The sequence below is a fragment of the Dendropsophus ebraccatus genome, chromosome 6 (genome assembly GCF_027789765.1).
Source record: "Dendropsophus ebraccatus isolate aDenEbr1 chromosome 6, aDenEbr1.pat, whole genome shotgun sequence".
Lineage (NCBI taxonomy): Eukaryota > Metazoa > Chordata > Amphibia > Anura > Hylidae > Dendropsophus > Dendropsophus ebraccatus.
Window position 1 is genome coordinate 66,131,736 of NC_091459.1, and position 26,068 is coordinate 66,157,803.

Sequence of the window (26,068 nt, forward strand, 5' to 3'; positions counted from 1 at the left end):
TCAATCCCGCTGCGAGTATGTAATGTCAATGGGGTTGAATGACAATGGATCTGCTGCGAATTCGCAGCGCGAAATCTGCGGATCCAGTACATGTGAACGTACCCTTAATAATATTCTTATTTGTCAGATATGTTTTAACAGACGGAATTGTCACTTCAGCGAAATCTACTTGCTGAGAACTTTCCTGCTCTGTGCTACTGTATCTATAGCAGATAAGGAAGGGCCGTTCCTCTCTTTTTATAGGAATCAAGGTGAAAGTTACTGTTTGAGAATGCTGGCTGCCAAGACCTGCTTCACTGTCCCGACAAGGACACTGTACTTCAGGAACAATGCTAGTCATGCAAGGTATGTAGCAGTCCTCAAATGGTTTACTGACAGCTATGGTCTGAATTCCTTGAACTGAAAGGGGTATTCCACTCAAACATATGTTTTTGCCCATTGTGAGGCTAACAATTCCTTCCATACTTGTTATTATATAGTCACTCTCCTTCCCCCAGTTCTGAGCTGCTGGTTTCTGCTAAAGACACAAAATCTGTGTGTGAGCTTTTCTCTCAGTCTCCCTCTCCCCTCTGAGACAGCTGATTTAAAGTGACTGTACCACCAGGCCCAGGCTGAAGCACTGGAGGTGGGCCGACCCACCCTTAGTGGGAAGAAACTCCAGCCCCTCCATGACGTGACTCCATTAGAATCAATGGAACCCTATGAGAGAGGGGCTAGGGTTTCCTCCCACTAAGGGTGGGTCGGCCCACCTCCAGTGCTTCAGCCTGGGCTTGGTGGTACAGTCACTTTAAACAAGTCCCTGACTTGCTTTATCTGTAACATTGTAGCTTTTTTGTTATGCTGGGATGGTGAATCTGAGATCAAGTTGCTGATGAACTCACTGTGATTATCCCTCCCAGCATTACAAAGAAGCTCCAATGTTTCAGATAAAGCCAATCAGGGACCTGTTTACATCAGCTGTCTCAGAAGGGAAGGGGGGGGGGGGAGGGGGAGATAGAGGCTTACACAGATTTTTGTGTCTTTAGCATAAAGAAGAAGCTCAGAACTGGGAGAAAGAGGCTAAATAGAAAATAACAAGTATGGAAGGAATTGTTAATCTCACCAGGGGCAACATCATATCAAAAGTTACGTTTTAATGGAATGCCCCTTTAACCCGACCATACATGTCAAAAACTTCTACCGATAAAAAGTACAATGCTATTCAGACATTTTTCTTTAAAAGCTGTTGTGAGTGTTTAAAGAAAAATACGCTGCAGCGTTTGACGTAGTGCATTTATATTTTATAATATGTAAGTAAACAATTAATGTACCTATTTGTAATGAAGTCATATAACCTTCTGCTAATGGTTATTATGCACAGCTTGTTACAAGACACACCTCTGATTACTACAGTATGGGGCAATATGTGTGTAACTACTTGTCACAGGATCAACAACAGTGTAGTGCAGTGTTTCTCGACCTTATTTAGGTAAAGTACCTCCATGTGATAAGATGCTCCAGCTGAGTACCCCCAAGGATGTGATAAATTAAAAATGTTGCCTTAATAAGGCTGATATCACACTGCGGCAGGCTCGGACTGGGCCCCCGGTGGGCCCCGAGCTGGAGTGGGCCCCGCCCCCCTGTCAGGGGACACAGGGCTGGAGACTGCAGCCATGTGGTCTCCAGTCAGCAAGCCCAGCCGGGGCCCCGTGCTCCCGGGGGGCCCACTCGGGTGCGGCACCTATCTTTTTAACTGGAAGCGATCGCAACAATCGCTTCCAGTTAAATGTAGTGTGCTGATTGACAGCGCGAGAAGCCATAGGCTTCCCGCCCTGTCAATCACTCTTGTGACCGCAAGCAGCGTTTGCTTGCGATCACAAGAGTGTCAGTGTCACCTCCGCTCCCGCCCCCGACAGATCCGCAGCATCCTGGGGAAGTCCCGGGCAGCACGTCGCTTCTGAGTTCAGTGTGCGCTGCGGTGGCTGGGACTTCCGGCTGGGAGCGTGAACCGGAAGTCTCAGCCGCCGCGGCGCACACAGAGCTCAGAGGCGACGTGCTGCTCGCGACTTCAACAGGATGCGGCTGATCTGACGTGAAGAGAGAAAAAGACACCCGCGACCGACGGGGGAGCGTGTTGTAAGGTGAGTTGTTTTTGTTTATTTTTAGGGGGACAACAGGAGGGGGCTATATGGGGGATGGACAACAGAAGGGGGAGCTATATTGGGGTGAACAACAGAAGGGGGGCTATATGGGGGATGGACAACAGGAGGGGGCTATATGGGGGATGGACAACAGAAGGGGGGCTATATGGGGGATGGACAACAGAAGGGGGCTATATGGGGATGGACAACAGGAGGGGGCTATATGGGGGATAGACAACGAAAGGGGGCTGTATAGGGGGATGGACAACAGACGGGGGCTATATAGGGGGGTGAAAAACAGAAGGGGGCTATATAGGGGGTGAACAACAGAAGGGGGCTATATAGGGGGTGGACAACAGAAGGGGGCTATATGGGGGATAGACAACGAAAGGGGGCTGTATAGGGGGATGGACAACAGACTGGGGCTATATAGGGGGGTGAAAAACAGAAGGGGGCTATATAGGAGGTGAACAACAGAAGGGGGCTATATGGGGGATTAACAACAGGAGGGGGGCTATATAGAGGGATTAACAACAGAAGGGGGCTATATGGGGGATTAACAACAGAAGGGGGGCTATATAGAGGGATTAACAACAGAAGGGGGCTATATGGGGGATTAACAACAGAAGGGGGGCTATATAGAGGGATTAAAAACAGAAGGGGGCTATTTAGGGGGGTGAACAACAGAAGGGGGCTATATAGGGGGGTGAACAACAGAAGGGGGCTATATAGGGGGTGAACAACAGAAGGGGGCTATATAGGGGGGTGAACAACAGAAGGGGGCTAAATAGGGGGATGAACAACAGAAGGGGGCTATATAGGGGGATGGACAACAGAAGGGGGCTATATAGGGGGATGGACAACAGAAGGGGGCTATATAGGGGGGTAAACAACAGAAGGGGCTATATAGGGGGGTGAATAACAGAAGGGGGCTATATAGGGGGATGGACAACAGAAGGGGGCTAAATAGGGGTGTGAATAACAGAAGGGGGCTATATAGGGGAGTGAACAACAGAAGGGGGCTATATAGGGGGGGTGAACAACAAAAGGGGGCTGTATAGGGGGATGGACAACAAAAGGGGGCTGTTTAGGGCGATGGACAACATAAGGGGGCCATATAGGAGGATGGACAACATAAGGGGCTGTATAGGGGGATTGACAACAGAAGGGGGCTATATAGGGGGATGGACAACATAAGGGGGCTGTATAGGGGGATGCACAACAAAAGGGGGCTATCTACAGTATATGCGGGATGGATAACACAGGGGAGCCATTTATAAGGGGGACAACATAGGGGAGCCATTTATAGGTGAGACAACACGGGGGATGTATATAATAGGGCATGCACAGAGGGGGTCATATACTATTGGGCAGTGATAGGGAACCTTGGCTCTCCAGCTAATGCAAAACTACAGCTTTAGCTGTGGCTGTCCAGGCATGATGGAAGTTGTAGTTTTGCAACAGCTGGAGGGCCAAGGTTCCCTACCCCTTGTATAGGGGATGCACAGAGGTTGTCATCTACTATAGGGGGACTGCGCATAGGGGGATTTCTACTATAGTAGATGCACATGGGGCCATCTGTATGGAAGACTGAACAAGGGACCAGTAAAGGGGCCAATACAGATGTGCAGTGTGTAGAGAGATGAGGATGGTGCCAGAGTCTGAAGCCTAATATGTCTGTCTGGCAGATTCTGTGGATTCGTGGCTCGGAGAAGTTCTAATGGCCCAGGGCAGATGGAGAAGAAAATGAAAAGCGAAGAACTCCGATCAGAGAAGACGTCTCCTGTGAGTCACCTGATGTAACTGCAGTGTAATGTATATGGTGTATAGAGCCTGTGTAGAGCTGGGTCTGCCTCTATATGACTGTATGAGGTGATAGTGGTCTGTGTACAGAGGATTTTATTCAGTAACAGCGGTGACGGTGTAAGTCAGTATGTGGTGGTACTAGTCAGTAGTAGCGGCGGTAATATTTCCCCCTTGTATACTGGTAATATTGGTCATAGTATACAGGATTTGGTCAGCACCAGTATAGCGGTAATATGTATGGTGATACTATTTTTCCTCCTATATACTGGTATTATTGGTAATATCAGTCTTGGTATACAGGACAGAGGTCAGTAACAGTATGGCGGTAATATGTGTGGGGATATTTGCTCTTTATATACTGGTGTTATTGGTAGCTGTATGACTTTTGTATCTGTATAAAGTGTTATCATGCAAAGAAACCTGTCTTATAGCCAATTGCACAGGGCAATTATAGGTAACAAAAGCTCCTAGGAAGCCCCATGTAAAAGTGTCAGAGATCAGCTAACACGCAAATGCCCGATAGTCGGCTGATTTGATCTTTTGTGCAGCTGTATAAATCATTGTTGTTGGCCGCACATCTCGGTGTATTCCTGCCCTGCTGATTAGCAATCGTTTGCAGCCCTATGCTGCCCCATATCACACTGTGTTAATGGACCCTTATTAATGTTACCATAGATAAGTATAGTGGCTGAAGGGTGGGCCCCAAGAATAATTTCCCCTGGTGGGCCCAAGCACTCCAGTCCGACACTGCACTGCGGCCATAGGTTCTGAGTAAAGTATTAGTCAGCAACTGATTCCCAGATCAGATCCCCCCCCCCCCCCACATAACAATGTGACTTATCTGTAGAACCCAGTAATAATGCCGGTAGTAATGTCTAATAATGCCCCCCCGTAGCCAGTAATAATACCCCCCTTCCTCAATAATAAATCCCTCTTCCCTAGTAGTAATGCCCCCTGTAGCCAGTAATAATACCCCCTTCCCAATAATAACAGCCCTTGTTGCCAGTAATAATGCCCACCCTGTAGCTAGATGCAATGCTTCCTTAAGCCAGATATGCCCCCTTTAGACAGGTATGATACATACAACCAAGTATGCCCACAGCAGCCAGATATGCTCCTTGTTGCCAGGTATGCCCCCTGCAGCCAGATATGCCCCTTTCAGCTAGGTATGCCCTTACAGTCACATATGCCTCTTGCAGCCAGATATTCCCCATGGAGCCGGATATTCCCCCTGCAGCCAGATATGTCCCTAGCCAGGTATTCCCCCTGCAGTCACATGCCCCTTTCTGATAGGTATGCTCCTTGCTGCAGGATATGTCCCCTGGAGCCAGGTGTTCACTTAGCCAGGTATGCCCCCTGGAGTCAGATATGCTGCTTGTAGCTGCATATGCCCTTTTCTGCGTGGTATGGCCCCTGCAGTCAGATGTCTAATGATGCCAGGTATGGCCCCTGCAGCTGGATATGCCCCTAGCCAGATTTTCCCCTTAGCCAGGTATGCCCCCTGCAGCTGAATATGCCTCTTGCAGACAGGTATGCCCCATGGAGCTTCATATGCCCTTAGCTAGGTGTGCCCCCATGCAGCCACATATTTCCCCATGCAGCCAGACACAAGTCACTTTGCAGCCAGATACAAGTCCCGTTGAAGCCATATAGCCGCCCTCCCCCCCCCTTTGTAGGCAGATACATGGCCCCTTGTAGGTAAATAAATGTCCCCTTAAAGCCAGAGACATGTCCCCTTGCAGCCCTATTGCCCCCCCCCCCCCCCCTCCTTGTTTTCTTTGCAAAACACCAGTGGTCAGATGTTAGGTGGAAGTGAATGGAAGTTTATGATCTGCCCTACACACATGGTGTTTTTTATTGTGACGTTTTTCTCTCTTCCTTGGTGTTTTTGAGGCTCTGTGGCAATTTTTTTTAAAATGCAGCAGGCAGAGAGTTTGTCATTTTTTCACCAAACTGTTGTGTTTTTCTCACATAGACTTCAATGGAAGTCTTCTGCTCCACTAAAAAAAAAAGCCATAGTGTATTGCGTTTTTAGTGGCGCTTTTCTGGGCAGAAAACGTCACAGTTTGGTCCCCAAGGGGCTAACGTAACTCCATGTAGGCCGAACTGTGCTCTGTTGGGGCGGGCGGGGGGTGGTTAACTTACTCCACGGTCTTCTCCCTTTCTTCTCTCCCTCAGCGGCTGAGCAGGGAAACTACTTCTTCAGCTGCTGATTGGCTGAGATGACACTTGTGCTTCAAGAACAGTAGCAGGCTGGTATTATTAGGCTGGGGCGGGCCAAAATAAATGTCCCTTCTCACCCTGGTACTACTAGGCTGCTACTGTTTGTTTTTTTTGCACCTGGCTGGGTATGGAACTAGGGGTAACCTAGATTTTTTTTTTTCTTTAAATAAATAATTAAAAAAATGCATAGGGTTCCCCTGATTTTCATCACCAGCCAGGTTAAAAAACCAAACCGCAGAAGCCTAGTTGTACCAGGGTGCAAAGCGCCATTTATCTTGGCCCTCCCCAGCCTAATTACACCAGCCTGCTACCGCCCAATCCAGGAGTGCCAGTATTGATGCTTCGGGACTACTGGTGACCAGCTCTTTTCAGTACCCCTGGTGCAGTGGGTACTGGGGTGATAAGGGGGGGGGGGGGGGGGGCTTAGTGTTAGCAATTTTACACTGGCTAACACTAAGCCCCGACTTGGTAATGGATGCCGTCCATCAGACTTCTTCCACTACTAAGCCTGTAAAAATATACACAACACAATTGAGAAAAGTGTTTTATTCAAAAAATAACATCCCCACAAAAAAAACCAAAAAAACCCCCACAATGCTGGTCATCGACGTAGTCCACAGAATTGACGCCCTCCCTCCCTTCCACTGAGCACAGTCTGGCCCACAGGGCGTTAGAGGGTACCAATCACGTTAAAAATGCCTATTAAGCTAGGGAAATGTGCCTGATTGGAATGTAAAGGACTCTATGCACAGGCACTTTGTGTGTCTTTGGTACATGCATTATTACTTTAACATCTGTACTATAATATGCACTGGTCCTTTAGTATCTTCCATTGCGTTCTATGTACATATCATGAATTTTGTTCTGGTCTTTCATGGTAGAATCCAGCTGTCCTGGTTGCTGTTTGATTTTGGGCCCTCAGACTGGCCCAGTGGTACATCACGGTCATTAGCTGCTGGCTATGTTTGCTTTAACATCTGGCCTTGGAGTGAACTCTTAACCCAGTCATTTAAAGGAGTACTCCAGTGAAAATATATATTTTTTAAATCAGCTGGTTTCAGAAAGTTATATAGATTTGTAATTAACTTCTATTCAAAAATCTCAAGTCTTCCCATACTTAGCAGCTGCTGTATGTCCTGCAGGAAATGGTGTTTTCTTTCCAGACTGACACAGTTCTCTCTGCTGCCAGAGCAGTAGCAAATTCCCATAGAAATCTATAGAACTTTCTGGAACCAGTTGATTTGAAAGAAAAAGATTTTTGCTGGAGTATACTTTTTTTTTTTTTTTAAACCCCTTAGATGATGATGTCAGCATTAACAAGTAGTTAGAGACAGGGAGGCAGGGCCTAATAGGCTGACTGCATTATACATAGCAATGGATTATAGATGTGGGAAGAGTAAGACAAAGTTGTACAAAATGGGGGACATTTACCATCATTGTTCTGCTGGTGTACGCCAGGAGACGTAAATCATGATACAAACCTACACCTGCTGGGTGCAGGTGCACCCCTTAGTAAATGTTTACCAAATAATCTACAATTCCTATAGGTACATTTAGTGAAACAAACATAAAAACACACAGGGGGAGATTTATCAAAAATTGTGTAAAGTGTAACTGGCTCAGGTGCCCCTAGCAACCAATCGGATTACACTTTTTATTTTCCACAGATTCTGTGAGGAATGAAAGGTGGAATCTGATCGGTTGCTAGGGGCACCTGAGCCAGTTTCACTTAACACCATGTTTGATAAATCTCCCCCCACAGGGTCCATATTATGTGCCCTTTTTTTCTATCTAAATAGATTTTATGAATGTGTGTATACTTTTTTCCATAGATTTCTGCAGAAGTTGTCTACCGCTGTATCCGTAGCTGCAAACCGCTTCTATGCAAGTCAGCCAGAAGGGGTATGTAGTAATATTACATTACAAGTACATTAAAATAAAGTCACACACACCTATCTATATTCTTTTGCTTTTAGGCTGCTGGTTCTGCAGTTTTTATTACAGAAGAGAGAGAAAGAATCCACTAACCCAAATGCAAATATATAATTATAATAATAAAGATAGTGACCAGCCCTCTAGGTATCCTCAACATGTATTACAGTATGAGATAAAAGATGGATTAATAATTTAATAATAGTTTCAAAGCTGCATAAAGCAATAAAACAATAAAATGCTTATAATTGGCAGACAATACCACAGGGCCTTTGTGAAAGTACTACAAAAATGTTAAAAACACACACAAAATATACTGGGAAAAAAATGACACAAGTTAATATCAGCAAATAATAATAAAAATAATAAAATGGAAAAACAAAGATAAAGTCCAGAGCCTTCTGTTAATTCATGAATGGTTGTGCTGGTTCTAATTCTGAGTTCTTGTATGTCTGAACAGTGTTGTTACAGTTCCAGCACTGTGTAATACAATGCAATAATGTCTAGGACAAACGAATTAAGAATTCGGTGTCCCAATCCTCTGCGTGGAGAATGAAACTGGTAGCCTCTCTCTGGTGTCAGGTGGATCGTGACCTCACTCAGGTGCAACGAAGCTCCGTTCGTTTGTAAAGTGCCTGGGCTGCTGGAACTAGGTATCAGGCTGAAAGGAGTGTGCTGTTCAGTTGTACTGAGTTATGCCAGATGCATTTCAGGGTACGTTCTCTTTCACTAGTGTCCAAACAGAGTATGTATATACATTCAATGTTTCTGGTTTAAAGCGAATGTACCATTAGGTACATTCGCTTTAAGCATTACCCATGTATAGAACAGTGCCGGCATGTGGAAGCCGGTGCCGCGGTCTTTTTTTTGAACAGTGTCCCAGTTCCCATGTACGCTGCTCTTCTATTTACAGGTACCAGGCCGGATGCTTTAAATGTTCTTGGGTATGCAATTCATAAAAGCCCAACTGGATCGGATTACTGTTAACCCCTTCAGGACCAGGCTAATTTTCGTTTTTTTGCATTTTCGTTTTTTCCTCCTTGTGCCTAAAAGGCCATGGCACTTGCATTTTTACACCTACAGACCCACATGAGCCCTTATTTTTTGCATCACTAATTGTACTTTGCAATGACAGGCTGAATTTTTTTCATAAAATATGCTGCGAAACCAGAAAAAAATTATATGCGCAGTGAAATTGAAAATAAAATCACAATTCTTTTTCTTTTGGGGGGGGGGGGGGGTTAGTTTTTACCCTGTGTGTCCTATGGAAAAACTGACTTGTTGTATATGTTCCTCAAGTCGTTACAATTACAACGATATGTAACATGTATAACTTTTATTGTATCTGATGGCCTGTAAAAAATTCAAACCGTTGTTAACAAATATATGTTCCTTATAATCGCTCCATTCCCAGGCTTATAGCGCTTTTATCCTTTGGTCTATGGGGCTGTGTTAGGTGTCATTTTTTGCGCCATGATGTGTTCTTTCTATCGGTACCTTAATCGCGCATATGCGACTTTTTGATCGCTTTTTATTACAATTTTTCTGGATTTGATGTGACCAAAAATGCGCCATTTTGCACTTTGGGATTTTTTTGCGCTTAAGCCGTTTACCGTGTGAGATCAGGAATGTGATTAATTAATAGTTTGGGCGATTACACACGCGGCGATACCAAACATGTATATTTATTTATTTTTATTTATAACCTGGGAAAAGGGGGGTGATTCAGACTTTTATTAGGGGAGGTTTTTTTTTTATTATTAACACTTTTTTTTTACTTTTACACTTATACTAGAAGCCCCCCTGGGGGACTTCTAGTATAAGTGCACTGATCACTCATTGATCTATGCTGTATATACTTATACAGCATAGATCGATGAGATAGGCACTCGTTTGCTTTTGGCTGCTGCAGCCGAAAACAAACGAGTGCCGAGCCGGGATCAGCGCCATCTTGGCGGAGACCCCGTCCGGCACCACACACAGAGATCACTCCTCCGGGATGACGTCCCGGGGGAGCGATCTCCGCCACTAGACACCAGGGAAGCGCTGGATCCGGTAATCGGATGCAGCTGTCATCTTTGACAGCTGCATCTGATTACCTTATTAGCGGGCACGGCGATCGGACCGTGCCCGCTAATAGCCGCAGCCCCGGACTACATGAGGCACCTGGGACCGCGGCGGTTCAGAGCGGGGTCGCCGCGCGAGGACGTACAGTTATGTCCTCGTGCCAAATTACTGGTCATTTTGCTGTTTGCTGAGTCGGTGAGCTGGGAGCTGTTTGCACACTGTTTGCAGCTATTTCCATACCCAAGTATAATGTCCTATGCATGATGCCAAGAAAAATTATCATGTCCCTTTGGTGGTATTATTGTAATATGCTGAGGGTATTGTGTTGCTGGGTGGTGTAGTGCAACCTTAGGGCTCATCTTCTGAAACCTTCCTGTCACGGCGGGGTCCGAGGGTGCTGGGGCCCTTGTCTTCTTCAGCATACACGCAGGGACATATAATCTATATCATAAAAATCAAAGTCTGTCTGTCTGTCTGTCTGTCCTCTATAGATTTGCAAACGCCTGAACCGTTTGACCCCAAATTTGGCACACAGATACATTGGGTGCCTGGGAAGGTTATTGCGAAGGTCCCGTCCCCGCCAGATGTACAGGCGGGGAGGGGGAGGGGAAAGAGCGGTGCCCCATAGAGATGAATGGGAAAATCTCCTCACTGCAAACACAGGTGATATAATTAGCTGCAGCAGACACGGCAGTTGGAGCCTTAGCAACCAATAGGATTACTGCTTTCATTTTCACAGGGAGCAATGGTTGCTAGGGAAGCTGCCTCACAACATCCACAGAAATTACTGGTAGACCCCCCTACTCCATCTATACAGTACATGTATATACAGGGCACTACAAGTATACCAAACTGTAACTGGGTAACATTGCCACACCAGACCTGACCAATGCCGCCATACTGTGACTGGATAACACTGTCATACCAGACCTGACCAATACCGCTATACTGTGGCTGGATAACACTGTTATATCAGACCTGACCAGGGGCGTAGCTAATGTCCCTTGGGCCCTGGTGCAAGAGTTCAACTTGGCCCCCCCCCCCCCTTCCTTGACCAAGCTATGCGATAGATAGATAGATAGATAAAGACTGATATTACCAATAATACCAGTATATAGGATGGAAATATAATCACCATACATATTACCGCCATGCTGTTACTGACCAAATCCTGTATACTGAGACCAATATTACCAAGGCGCAAATATTACCGCCACACCACAACCACTACCATCACCACCATATTGTTACTGACCAAATCCAGTATACTGAGACCAATACTGACTAATACCACCACATACTACCACCACTGCTGCTACTGACTAACACCACCACATACTGACTAATACCACCGCTGGTACCGAATAACATCCACTGTACACAGATCACTATCACCTCATCCAGAAGAGGCAGACCCAGCTCTACACAGGTTCTGTACACCATATACATTACAGTGCATCTACATCAGGTGACTCACAGGGGACGTCTTCTTTGATCGGAGTTCTTCCCTTTTCATCATCTTCTCCATCTGGGCCATTATGAGAACTTCTTCGAGCCACGAATCCACAGAATCTGCCAGACAGAGATATTAGGCTCCTCACTCTGTCACCATCCTCATCTCTATACAAACTGCACATCTGTATTGGCCCCTTTACACCCTCAGTTAGTGGGTAGGCTGACTCTGTTACCCCCCCCCCCCCCTTATAGTATATGCCCCCCTCTGTGTAGAGATGGCCCCTTGTTCAGTCTTCCATATATATGGCCCCCATGTGCATCTCTTGACAGCCCCTCTCAGTGTAGTCCCCCCTTTTAAATGGTCCCCTCTGTGTTGTCCCCCTTATCTTTTCCCCCATATAGATGCCTTCCTTATGTTTCCTCCCCTTGTAGATGCCCCCACTGTGTTGTCTTCCTATACTTTCCCCCTCATGTATATGCCCCCACTGTGTTGTCTTCTTATACATTCCCCCTATGTTACCCCCCATGTATATGCCCCCACTGTGTTGTCTTCTTATACATACCCCCTATGTTGTCTTCTTATACATCCCCCCATGTATATGCCCCCACTGTGTTGTCTTCTTATACATACCCCCCATGTATATGCCCCCACTGTGTTGTCTTCTTATACATCCCCCCATGTATATGCCCCCACTGTGTTGTCTTCTTATACATACCCTCCATGTATATGCCCCCACTGTGTTGTCTTCTTATACATCCCCCCATGTATATGCCCCCACTGTGTTGTCTTCTTAAAAAATACCCCCCCATGTTACCCCCATGTATATGCCCCCACTGTGTTGTCTTCTTATACATACCCGCCCTATGTTACCCCCATTTATATGCCCCCACTGTGTTGTCTTCTTATACATTCCCCCCCATGTATATGCCCCCACTGTGTTGTCTTCTTATACATTCCCCCCATGTATATGCCCCCACTGTGTTGTCTTCTTATACATTCCCCCCATGTATATGCCCCCACTGTGTTGTCTTCTTATACATTCCCCCCATGTATATGCCCCCACTGTGTTGTCTTCTTATAAATACCCCCCCTATGTTACCCCCATGTATATGCCCCCACTGTGTTGTCTTCTTATACATCCCCCCATGTTACCCCCCCATGTATATGCCCCCACTATGTTGCCCCCCATGCATATGCCCCCACTGTGTTGTCTTCGTATACATCCCTCCCATGTAGATGCTCCCACCATGTTGCCCCCATGTATATGCCCCCACTGTGTTGCCCCCACTGTATATGCCCCCTTGTCAAGTAGATAAAAACAAAAGGGGGGGGGGGGAAACAACAACAACAACTCACCTTTAACCTCGTTCCCCCGTTGCAGCTCCCTTCTCATCTGTGTTGGACGGCCCCCGGCTGACGCTGGCTCCCTCCTTTCATCCCCTGTGCCCGCCGCTCCGCACTCCCGAACTCCCGGCCGATGCTCCACTACCTGGCGGTGTCCCCGGGATTCCCCTGCAGCACATGCACCAGGAAGGTCAGTGTGCGCGGGGGCTTTTACTTCCGGGTCAGGGAGCGCTCCCTGACCCGGAAGTAACAGCCCCGGTGTACACAGCTCCCTGATGCGTGTGCTGCAGGGGCACAGGGGATGAAAGGAGGGAGCCAGCGTCAGCCGGGGGCCGTCCTGGAGAGCGGAGCGGCGGGCGCAGAGGATACAGGGAGAGGGGCCGCGGGCCCCTCTCCGTGGCGGGCTGGGTCGCAGCAGCGACCGCTGCGACCATGGTCGCTACGCCACTGGACCTGACCAATACCGCCATACTGTGACTGGATAACACTCATACCAGACCTGACCAATACCGCCATACTGTGCTGGATAACACTGTCATACCAGACCTGACCAATACCGCCATACTGTGACTGGATAACACTGCCATACCAGACCTGACCAATACCGCCATACTGTGCTAGATAACACTGTCATACCAGATCTGACCAATACCGCCATACTGTGACTGGATAACACTGCCATACCAGACCTGACCAATACCGGCAAACTGTGACTGGGTAACACCGCCACACCAGACCTGACCAATACCGCCATACTGTGACTGGATAACACTGTCATACCAGACCTGACCAATACCGCCATACTGTGAATGGATAACACCGCCACACCAGACCTAACCAATACAGCTATACTGTGCTGGATAACACTGTCATACCAGACCTGACCAATACCGCCATACTGTGACTAGATAACACTGCCATACCAGACCTGACCAATACCGCCATACTGTGCTAGATAACACTGTCATACCAGATCTGACCAATACCGCCATACTGTGACTGGATAACACTGCCATACCAGACCTGACCAATACCGGCAAACTGTGACTGGGTAACACCGCCACACCAGACCTGACCAATACCGCCATACTGTGACTGGATAACACTGTCATACCAGACCTGACCAATACCGCCATACTGTGAATGGATAACACCGCCACACCAGACCTAACCAATACTGCTATACTGTGCTGGATAACACTGTCATACCAGACCTGACCAATACCGCCATACTGTGACTGGATAACACTGCCATACCAGACCTGACCAATACCGGCAAACTGTGACTGGGTAACACCGCCACACCAGACCTGACCAATACCGCCATACTGTGACTGGATAACACTGTCATACCAGACCTGACCAATACCGCCATACTGTGACTGGATAACACTGTCATATAAGACCTGACCAATACCGCCATACTGTGAATGGATAACACTGCCACACCAGACCTAACCAATACTGCTATACTGTGCTGGATAACACTGTCATACCAGACTTGACCAATACCGCCATACTGTGACTGGATAACACTGCCACACCAGACCTAACCAATACTGCCATACTGTGCTGGATAACACTGTCATACCAGATCTGACCAATACCGCCATACTGTGACTGGATAACACTGCCATACCAGACCTGACTAATACCGGCAAACTGTGACTGGGTAACACCGCCACACCAGACCTGACCAATACCGCCATACTGTGACTGGATAACACCATCATATCAGACCTGACCAATACTGCCATACTGTGACTGGATAACACCGCTATACCAGACCTGACCAATACCACCATACCGTGACTGGATAACACCGCCACATTAGACCTGACCAATACCGCCATACTGTGACTGGATTACACCGCCATACCAGACATGACCAATACCGACACACTGTGACTGAATAACACTGCCATACGGGTAAATACAACCCTGCAGGTATACAGGACACTACAGGTATTCAGGACCCCAAAACTATACACTACAGGTGCACGGGACCTCCACAAAACTATATACTACAGGTATACAGGACCCCAAACTTTACACTACAGGTATAAAGGACCCCAAAATTATACACTACAGGTATAAAGGACCTCCACCAACTATATACTTCAGGTATACAGGACCTCCACCGACTATATACTACAGGTATACAGGACCCCAAACTATACACTACAGGTATACAGGACCCCAAAACTATACACTACAGGTATACAGGAACTCCACCAACTATACATTACAGGTATACAGCACCAACTATATACTACAGGTATACAGGACCCCCGAACTATAAAGTACAGGTATACAGGACCTTCACCAACTGTACACTGCAGGTATACAGGACCTCCCTCAACTATACACTACAGGTATACAGCCCCCCCAACTACACATTACAGGTATACAGGACCCCCCCAAATATACACTATAGGTATACAGCCCCCCCTAACTATGCACTACAGATATGCGAGACCCCTAAAAACTATACATTGTGGGTATACAGAACCCCTCCAACTATGCACTACAGGTATACCCTAATTCCACTGATTAACTCAGATGAAACAATACCTTTAGCTTGGCCTCCTGGGCACCTTAGAACAAATCTAATTAACACACTGACACTTTATACCCGGGCAGCTCCGGGTACATTTTCTAGTTTTTAATAAAAGTCTTCACACAATAGCGGTCAAAGTATATCAAGACTTTACTTGAAGGATAACTATATACAATCCAATACAGGGGCATCTGATGATGGTAAACTGTTGGCTTGATCAGCGTCCTTAGCTTCAGGGGGAGGGTTACCTTGGTTACTATAGCTTAGACTTGGTGGATAAATAGGATTTCAGAGAGACAGACCTGTTCCAGGGACTTTATAGCTTTCTGCCTTTATAAGGTACGTGTGAATAGGTACTTGAAGTTACTGAAGAGACTTGACGCTGTCAACGCTCGCTATCATGTAGGAGGAAGACGCATGGACACACTGACTTGGAAGCCAGGAAGATGTGGACGGTGAATGGGAGACCCTCTATCACTTCACCAATCTGACAGCAGGCACTAATAAATACAGAGGATTTCCTGCTGAGACTTTGAAGACACGTATTAGTCCTTACGGCTGACTAGATACAGGTTAGGGGACTGAGGATGGAGTCTGACAGGATTACTGAGGTGACGTAGGGAGGTTAGATGTGACTCTGGCAATGCCAGACTACCAACTGACACTTGACAAGACCGCACAGCCCCTCTGGGTAGGAGGTGGGCGGAGCTAACTTCCCCCTGGCCAATCACTAAAGTGTGATAGGTTGCAGGGGAGGAGCACTGATCAAGCTCAACACTTTTCTCATTAGAGATTAATACATAACAACATATTAAATAAATACATACCAGAAAACAATACCACTACAAGAGAGCTAAGGAAGAGCAGCAAATACATAGGCCCTAATACAGACTGTCTAAGGTTGCCAATAGCAACAATACATTTCCAGACGCCTGACAATAAATACCGTTCTGGGCCATTACACAAGAACATTTAAACCAGAAACAGCTAATGTATATACACACTTTGGCCACTGATGAAAGGGAACATACCCTGAAACGCGTCTGGCATAACCCAGTACAACTTGCATACAAACTCTGCTCATAAACAGCACATTCCTTTCAGCCTGATACCTAGCTCCAGCAGCCCAGGCGTTTTACAAACTAGCGGAGTTGCGTCACGATCCGCCCAACACCAGAGAGAGACTACCAGTTTCATTTTCCCCGCGTACAGAGGACTGGAACACCGGGACCCACGAGGAGAAGTGCCTCAACAGGATCCTTTCAGACTGGTGAGAGGTGCAGTAGTACAATTTATACTTCATGTCCCCTTAGAACAAACGAGCATCGGCACTTACTGGCTATCACATACAGCTAAGCTGAAATAATACTGCACAAGTATCTGCATGCTTACTGAAGCCACTCAATCTTAATACGTTTGTCCTAGACCAGTGACTGGCAATCTTTTGAGCTTGGTGTGTCAGTATTCAGCGAAGAAACAAGCATAACTCGGATGCTATCTCATTTTGAGAAAAAACACCATATTTTTGCGATATTTATAATTTTAAATAACAAAAATATGTAATTGTGGTATATAACTGTACTTAATAAACAAAAAAATAATTATTGTGTGAAGTAAACTACAAACCACACACACACACTACCCTACCTGACCCTTCCACACACACACTACCCCACCTGACCCTTCCACACACACACTACCCCACCTGACCCTTCCACACAAATACATAAAAACTATCCCACTTGACCCCCATCCCCCCCACACTACCTTACCTGACCCCCATAGCCACATACACACTACCCCACCTGACCGCCTTACCCCCATCCCTCCCCACACACACTAACAATACTGCTGCGGTCCAGGATAAGGGCTGTGGCAACTGGAGACTGGAGCAAGATGGGCTGGAGGCAGGAGCAAGACGGGGCAGGAGCGCGGCACTGATGCGGCCGGGCGTACGCAGCTACTGGGGCGGGGAATAAGTGGTGGGGTCAGGCCGCTAAGCTGTCTTGGAGGATTGCATGCGGCCACATACTTTTCTGTAAGCGGCCGCGTGTCAGCGACTATGGCTACGCCATGTGTCAGCACTGTCATATGGCGTAGCCATAGTCGCTGACACGCGGCCACTTACAGAAAAGTATGTGGCTGCATGCAAGCCTCCAAGACAGCTTAGCGGCCTGACCCCACCACTGTCATCATGTGTCATAGGTTCGCCATCACGGTCCTAGACATTATTGCATTGTATTACACAATTCAGCTGGAACTGCAACAACACTGTTTGGACATTCAAGAACTCTGAATTAGAACCAGCACAGCCATAAATGAATTAACAAAAGGCTCTGGGCTTAATCTATGTTTCAATTTTATTATTTTTTTGCTCATATTTGCTGCTATTTACTTATTTCATGCTTTTTTTTATATTTTAGAAAAAAGGAAAAAAAATTACATATTTTTTAAGTATTTTTTTTTCAGTGTTTTTAACATTATTGTTGTACTTTCACAAGGGCTCTGTGGTATTGTCCTCCAATTATATGTATTTATTGTTTTCTTGCTTAATGTAGCCTTGAAACTATTATTAAATTCTTAATCCATCGTTTATCCCATACCGTATTGTATGCTGGGGATACCTAGAGGGCTGGTCACTATCTATCAGTTTTTAATACAGTTTTTGAATGGTTAGTTGCTATTGGTACTTCTCTTTTTTATTAGTTGTTCAGAACACCACATGAATTACTGAATTGAAAATATACAGAATTTGTCTGTTTGTAGATAAAATGTCTATTTTATTTTTGCAGGGCAACAAGGCAGTGCTTGTCACAGGATGTGATTCAGGATTTGGATTTTCATTAGCTAAACATCTCCACAGCAAAGGATTCACTGTGTTTGCAGGATGTCTGTTGAAGGTTTGTTCATACATTGCAGACTTATTACTAGTGTACTAGTGTATATGCAGGGCCGGTTTTAGCCAAACTGTGGCCCTGGGCAAAAACTAAAAATGTATATCTACATCCAGTAGATATTGTGCATAGTGTGCAGCAGTTTATCCCCAGGCACACGTTTTTGTGCAAATTTTTACTCAAAAGGCGAAGGAGAAAACTTAATTTGCTCATTCCTGTGCAATTGAGTGCATGCAACTTATTAACACAATGACCCATAATTACCCCCTGTGAGTGTGTGTGTGTGTATATATATAGTGTATATGTACTGATCTATACATATTGGAAATTTGAAACCAATTAACAAATATTTGACACTAGAAAAAAGGCCGTATTACATGGAACGATTATAGATTATCCTGAGCAGCATGATGTTGGGGATTGCGTGGGCTCAATGCGGAGCCCATAGAATTGTCAGAGAAAGTAATCTGTCAGACAAGAACTAGCCAAAACTGCTGAGAAAAGTACTAGTACTTGATTTAGCAGTTCAACCCTGTAAATGCTAACTGCTACTTCTGTATAGTTTACAGGGTAATGCTACGTTTACACGAAATGATAATTCGCACGATCGTACGATTAACGATGTCGGAGTAACGTTTTTCTTTACATAACGATCAGCATTTAGACGGTACCATATATCGTACGGAAAAATCGTTTTGCGATCGTTTTAAGATCGCTCGCCCGCTGCCCGGCCCCCTGCCCGCAGCCCACCCCTGCGTCCTACAGCCCCCCCCCCCTGCCGGCTTGATTGCCTGAAGAGGAGCTGTTTGAAATTCCCGGCTCCCCTCTTCAGCCAATCAATGCACTGAAGAGGGGAGCTGGGAATTTCTAACACCCGCTACGCCGAGCTGGTAAGGTATGCTCGTGGCCGGGGCGGCAGGGGCTATCAAGGCGGCGGGGGTGGCGATCAGAGCGGCGGGGGTGCTGATCGGCCGGCGGGGGTGCTGATCGGCCGGCGGGGGTGGCGATCGAGCCGGCGCAGGGGGCTGTAGGATGCATGGCCGGGCTGCGGATGAGCAGGGGGCCGGGCGGACTTTCGCGCCGACCGTTTACACGGAACGATCTGAGAATTTTTTGCGAACGATCAACGACGATTTGAGAACATATTGAAAGATCAAAATGAACGATTTCTCGTTCGTCGTTTGATCATTTGCTGCGTTTACACGTACGATTAACGTTCAAATTCGACCGTTACCGTGCAAATTCGCACGATAATCGTTCCGTGTAAACGCAGCATAAGGGTGCCCCTTTTGTTGCCTATCATCAACCTCGCATGTGATCATGGGTTTCCAATAGTTGCCATGGCAGCCAAAGGCCAAATCATAGCCGGGCACTATATTCTCCTATCTTATCCACTATCTTTAGAGTCCTTTAAGGCCCTATTACACCAACAGATTATCTGTCAGATTTTTTTCAGCCAAAGCCAGGAATGGATCTGAAAAGAGGAGAAATCTCAGTCTTATCTTTACGACCTGTTCTCTGTTTATAGACCGTTCCTGACTTTGGCTGAAAAAAATCTGTCAGATAATCTGTAAGACATCTTTTGGTGTAATAGGGCCCTTAGAGTTTAACTAGAATTGCAGTGCATATACATAGCTGCCACAAACAGGGTCAGGACCAATCATTTCTAGCCTATCCTGTTTATGGTGATAAGTTGTAATCTTGGGACAGCCCCTTTAAGTGTTTTAATTGTGCAAGTAAAACAATATAAAAAAAGTTGTAAAATCTGTTGTATAATATATTACGATATAAATTTGGTGTCGCCTTAAAGTGATACTTTACTCACACCACTTTTTGGTTTCACTAAGCGCTTGTTGAACCCCCTCTCCCTGCCTCATCACAGTAAGAATGTGGATAACAGTACTGGAAAAAGGCAGGGAGAGGGGGCTCAATGGAAGCTAGGTCCCGCTTTGGTGACACTGTCAAAATAAAAGCACACAGGAAAATTCTAATTGTATTAACCTGCAGAATGGGAAAGGGAAGGGAAGCTGTCAGCACCAGAGCACTACCTAAGGTGCTGGCAGTGTGCTGTAGCTGGCAGACCCCTAGTGAGCATGGTACCTTTTGATAAATGTTTCATGCAGTAGATTATGCACAATCGTACTCTAATGAAGTGTCAAACTGGAGTCGTTTGTGCCACACTCTGGCACTCCTCACCACTCCTTCCTCCTCCGTCCTCTAAAAGAATAATCAATGCTGCCCCGCCTTCTGCTAACTCAGCTGTCAGCCAATGTCTCTGATTGCAGATCAGTCCTCTTTAGGCAGTTTACGTCTAAAATAAACACTTAGCTATAGTTGAATCTCTGAACCCAAATGTGTTGAAGCTCTGGTCTAGGTGTAACTCATCTGTCTACAGACCTGCCAGCATTTCATTCTTTGGTTCAAATCCCCTGATGGAAATGAAATATATGTATTTATCTTCTTCTTTTTTCTCATTATTGTATCATTTTTAAGGCTATGTTCACACTCAGTATTTTTGCTCTGTATTTTGCAACCAAAACCAGGAATAGATTGAAAACCTAGGCTATGTTCGTACACTGTTGAAATTTTGTGGATGGCTCTCATTTAATAGCAAATAATGGCCATTATTTCAAAACAACGGCCATTGTTTTAAAATAACAGCAATTATTTTCCATTACATGGCAACTGTCCACCAAATTTTAACAGGGATTTGAACCAAAGAATGAACAGCTGACAGGTCTCCAGACAGGAAAGTTACCCTTAGACCACAGGTCCAACACATTTGGTATCAGAGATTCAACTATATTCTTTCTTTCAGACATAAACTGCCTACAGAAGACTAATCTGCAAATCAGAGACACTGGCTGAGAGCTGAGTGAGCAGGAGGCTGGGCAGCAGAGACACTAACTGACAGCTGAGCGAGCAGGAGGCCGGGCAGCATTGATTATTCATAAAGAGGGAGGAGGATGGAGTGGTGAGGTGTGCCAGAGAGTGGCCCAAACAACTCATCCTTGACTCTTCATTACAGTAGGAGACCTGAGATTTTGCATAATCCACTCGACGTACAAATTGCCAAAATGCACCATGCTTACTAGGGGACTGCCAGCTACAGCACACTGTCAGCACCTTAGGTAGGGCCCCGGTGCTGACAGATTCCCTTTAACATGTCACTTATATCCCATAACACTTGGATGACACTTGGTCATATTAATTTGTTTCTTAAAGAGCTTATAGAGTTTATTGGTGGTAGGATTTTTGCCTATTTTTAATTCAAAAGATATTTTTGTTCTAATAGCTATAAGAACATGTGTAATACATTAATTATATATCACTAGTGGATAGAATGAGAGGTTGCCCAGTGGTCATTGGTTTTATCAAGGTTGGCTATGTTCACCTTATATTCATCCAGTTCTATGGAGGTATAAATCTACAATCTGCAAAAAAGGTGAGTTTAAAGCAGTAGCGAAATTTGGTGGGGGCAAGGGGGGCGGTCGCTCCCGGGCCCACTCAGACAGGGGCCCACTGAGGTCTCAGACAGTTAATGCTGTCTGCAAAAGCTATTGCTTTTGCAGACAGCATTAACACGTCAGTAGTGGCCGGAACTGTATGCGCTCGCACTCCTAATGAACGCATACAGTTCCGACTGGGCCAGGATGTGATTGACACAGCATCAGGAGCCATTGGCTCCTGGCTGTGTCAATCATTCTTGTGGCCGGAGGCAGCGTTATGCCTCCAGACACAAGAGGCTGCGCTCCGCATCGGCGCACGCCCCCCGAACTGCAGCGCCCACCCCGTCCTTTATGCCTCTCTTGCGATCGCAAGCACGGTCTTGCTTGCTGTAGCAAGAGGCAATCTTGCCCCCGTCTGATGCGTCGCTCCCTGGGGGATTCCCAGGGAGCGCACGTGTCAGGAACCTTAGAGCTCGTCGCTGGGACTTCCTGTACCGGAAGTCCCGGCCCGGGCGCACACTCAGCTTCCGGATGTGTGCGCTGCCCGGGAATCCCCCAGGGAGAGACGCATCAGCCGGGGGCAGAAGAAGAGAGGACAGCAGCGACGGGGGAGCGCTTGTTAGGTGAGTTGTGTGTTTGTTTTTTTTAATCTGTGCAGGGGGCAAACTATAAGGGGGGAATACAGGGGAGGGGAGCCATCTATAAGGGGGGGGATACAGGGGGGGAGCCATCTATAAGGGGGGAATACAGGGGGGGAGCCATCTATAAGGGGGAATACAGGGGGGGGGGAGCCATCTATAAGGGGGGAATACAGGGGGGGGGAGCCATCTATAAGGGGGGGATACAGGGGGGGGAGCCATCTATAAGGGGGAATACAGGAGAGGGGAGCCATCTATAAGGGGGAATACAGGAGAGGGGAGCCATCTATAAGGGGGGAATACAGGGGAGGGAAGCCATCTATAAGGGGGGGAATACAGGGGGGATACAGGGGGAGCCATCTATAAGGGGGGAATACAGGGGAGGGGAGCCATCTATTAGGGGGGGATACAGGGGGGAGCCATCTATAAGGGGGGAATACAGGGCAGGGGAGCCATCTATTAGGGGGGAATACAGGGGAGGGGAGCCATCTATAAGGGGGGGGGGATACAGGGGGGGAGCCATCTATAAGGGGGAATACAGGGGAGGGGAGCCATCTATAAGGGGGGAATACAGGGGAGGGAAACCATCTATAAGGGGGGATACAGGGGGGGAGCCATCTATAAGGGGGGGAATACAGGGGGGGATACAGGGGGAGCCATCTATAAGGGGGGAATACAGGGGAGGGGAGCCATCTATAAGGGGGGATACAGGGGGGAGCCATCTATAAGGGGGGAATACAGGGGAGGGGAGCCATCTATAAGGGGGGAATACAGGGGAGGGGAGCCATCTATAAGGGGGGAATACAGGGGAGGGGAGCCATCTATAAGGGGGGAATACATGGGAGGGAAGCCATCTATAAGGGGGGGATACAGGGGAGGGGAGCCATCTATAAGGAGGGAATACAGGGGAGGGAAGCCATCTATAAGGGGAAGATACAGGGGGGGAGCCATCTATAAGGGGGAATACAGGAGAGGGGAGACATCTATAAGGGGGGAATACAGGGGGGATACAGGGGGAGCCATCTATAAGGGGGGATACAGGGGAGGGGAGCCATCTATAAGGGGGAATACAGGGGAGGGGAGCCATTTATCTGGGGGGGGATACAGGGGGAGCCATCTATAAGGGGGAATACAGGGGAGGGGAGCCATCTATAAGGGGGGGGGATACAGGGGTAGCCATCTATAAGGGGGTAATACAGGGGGGGGGACATCTATAAGGGGGCAATACAGGGGGGAGCCATCTATAAGAGTCAGCCTACCCACTAAACAAGGGTGTAAAGCGACCAATACAGATGTGCAGTGTGTAGAGAGATGAGGATGATGACAGAGTGTGGAGCCTAATATGTCTATCTGGCAGATTCTGTGGATTCGTGGCTCGGAGAAGTCCTCATAATGGCCCAGGACAGATGGAGAAGAAGATGAAAAGGGAAGAACTCCGTTCAGAGAAGACGTCCCCTGGTTGACAGTCTGCAGCCCTCAGGGTATGCTGGGAGTTGTAGTACAATCCTCCGATACCTGCCGCTGTAGACAGATGTATTGCTGGAACTTCAGGGCTGATGGTTGTCACCCACAGGTTGCAGCCATCAGGAGAATCAAACTGAGGACAAGAGTGGTGCTGTCTGTGGAAGAAGGCAGCTATATTTTTCTAATCTTAAGCACTTTTACTTTTTTTGTGGCTCTATATTCCAGATGTAGAAGCCTCTTACACTGCTCTTTATCCTTATTCACTATAAAAAATGTAGAAGAATATACCCTTTATTATTCAAAAAAATCCTTGTCACCTGCTGGGGTTCCCTATGGGTAACGTTGGTTGGGGGCCCACTCAGCCTCACTCGCCTCCCCTAGGCTGAACCCCTAGCTACGCCCCTGGTTTAAAGGTTACCAGTCATGATCTCACTTTCTAATGGTGTACATGTGCAAATTACACACCATTTGCATAATCAAGATGGGGTTATACGGATACATTTCACTACAGCTGGGCTACATACAAGCCCTTGTGCACAGAACTTGGCCAGCATGGGATGCATTCACAGTAACCCGATCTTTCATTGTCAGGCACTACTGCATGCCGATCGGGAATTAGATGTTTGTGACATATGCCGTTAAATGGACTGGACATAGTTATCTGCCAGTAGCCTTTTGCAGCATAAACTAAAGAGTGTGTAGAAAAGGGCTGCTCGCCCTGCTTCAGCAGTTGTCACCTTTATTGCTTTCAACTGCTCCAGCACCAAGATAAGCTGTTTAATATGTAGATGAGGTCTAAAAGCGTTCCCCTGGACTGCAGAAGCAGGTGTGGCGCCTTTACTAATAAGTAACATTCCTACGCTGCTAGTTCATACCCACAGTCATTCATTGACTGGTCGAAACCTGTACATTTCACCCTACTCATGTATTGAAATGTTGCACAGGGGCTTTGTAGATATCAGGTGGCGCATGTGCATTTATGTTATCTTCTTCCAGTGGCCTTAAACCACTTTCTGTACTTGCGTGGCTCGGCTTGCATTGAATATACAGGCCTCTGCTTCTCAACTGACTGTAAGCATGAACTAGCAACCTTGGGGTGTTATTTATTAGTGACGGGGCTGAGCCAAGCTGTGCTTTTGCACATCAGGGGAGCTGTTTACTATGAACTTGTGTGCCCTTGTCTACCTGCCCCTAACTATAATAGTATACTGCCAGCACACGACTTCTGCTTGACGCCTGGGTGCTTTACCCAGGGACCACCCTCAGAGGTAGCAACCTTGTAGCCATCTGCAGAAAAGTCCAGATCCTTGTACAAGGGTCAAAGGGTAAAAACCAGTTTTGCTCCATAGACAGTGCTCTCAAAAAATGTGCCAAAGCCAAACGATTCCATTGCACATCAGGTCTACACCAGTTCACACCAGTTCATTTCCTGAAACTACACTGTTATTTTTCAGGCCTTAAAATCAAGTCCTGCAAAATTACAGTGTTTCTTCAGGAAATGGACTGAATGTCAGTCTCTAAAGCACAGCAGACCATGCTCTTGAGTCCTGCAAAATAAGTGTACTTTCAGGAAATAAGTTTAGGTTTAGGAAATGGACCAGACATAGTCACTAGATGCATGTGTGTAGTCCAGTAACCTTAATAAGCCTGCTGCCAGTTTGCGGCAGTATATGCCTACACATCTTTTTTTAACATGTTGCTCACATATACCTCTCATGAACCCATGATATGCAAATAGCATTGCTGTGGACAACACCTGCAAATTTTCTTTGCTCTCGTGGTCATAAAATAGTACCTAGTTTTAAAGCGTAACTGTCATGTTTTTTTTATTGCAGAAATCAGTAGTATAAGCGACGATTTTAAGAAACTCTGTAATAGGTTTCATTAGCCAAAAAAAGCCTCTTTCTGTACTCAAGAAGCAATCTCCCAGCCTCCCCCCCTGACTTCTTATCTGTGCATTATCAGGCAAACACGTCTTCATTACAGAGAAGCCAGTGAAGACGGGTTCTGCTCTCTCCATTGTAAGCCTATGAAGGGGGGAGGGGCTGAGGGAGATGAGGGAGTAGGAAGAGGTGACATGAAGGTCAGCTGTTTGTAGACTCTCTGGGCAGCTAA

The 26,068-nt window shown here is 46.7% G+C and overlaps 1 protein-coding gene across 1 annotated transcript in view; it reads left to right on the forward strand.

Moving 5' to 3' along the window:
* BDH1 (3-hydroxybutyrate dehydrogenase 1) overlaps nt 1–26,068 on the forward strand; it is a 34,175-nt gene that overhangs the window by 2,492 nt on the left and 5,615 nt on the right. Inside the window, exons 2-4 of the mRNA XM_069975080.1 lie at nt 244–345; nt 7,982–8,051; nt 18,301–18,408. Coding sequence (XP_069831181.1) covers nt 244–345; nt 7,982–8,051; nt 18,301–18,408 — 280 coding nt within the window. The remainder of the gene's footprint in view (nt 1–243; nt 346–7,981; nt 8,052–18,300; nt 18,409–26,068) is intronic.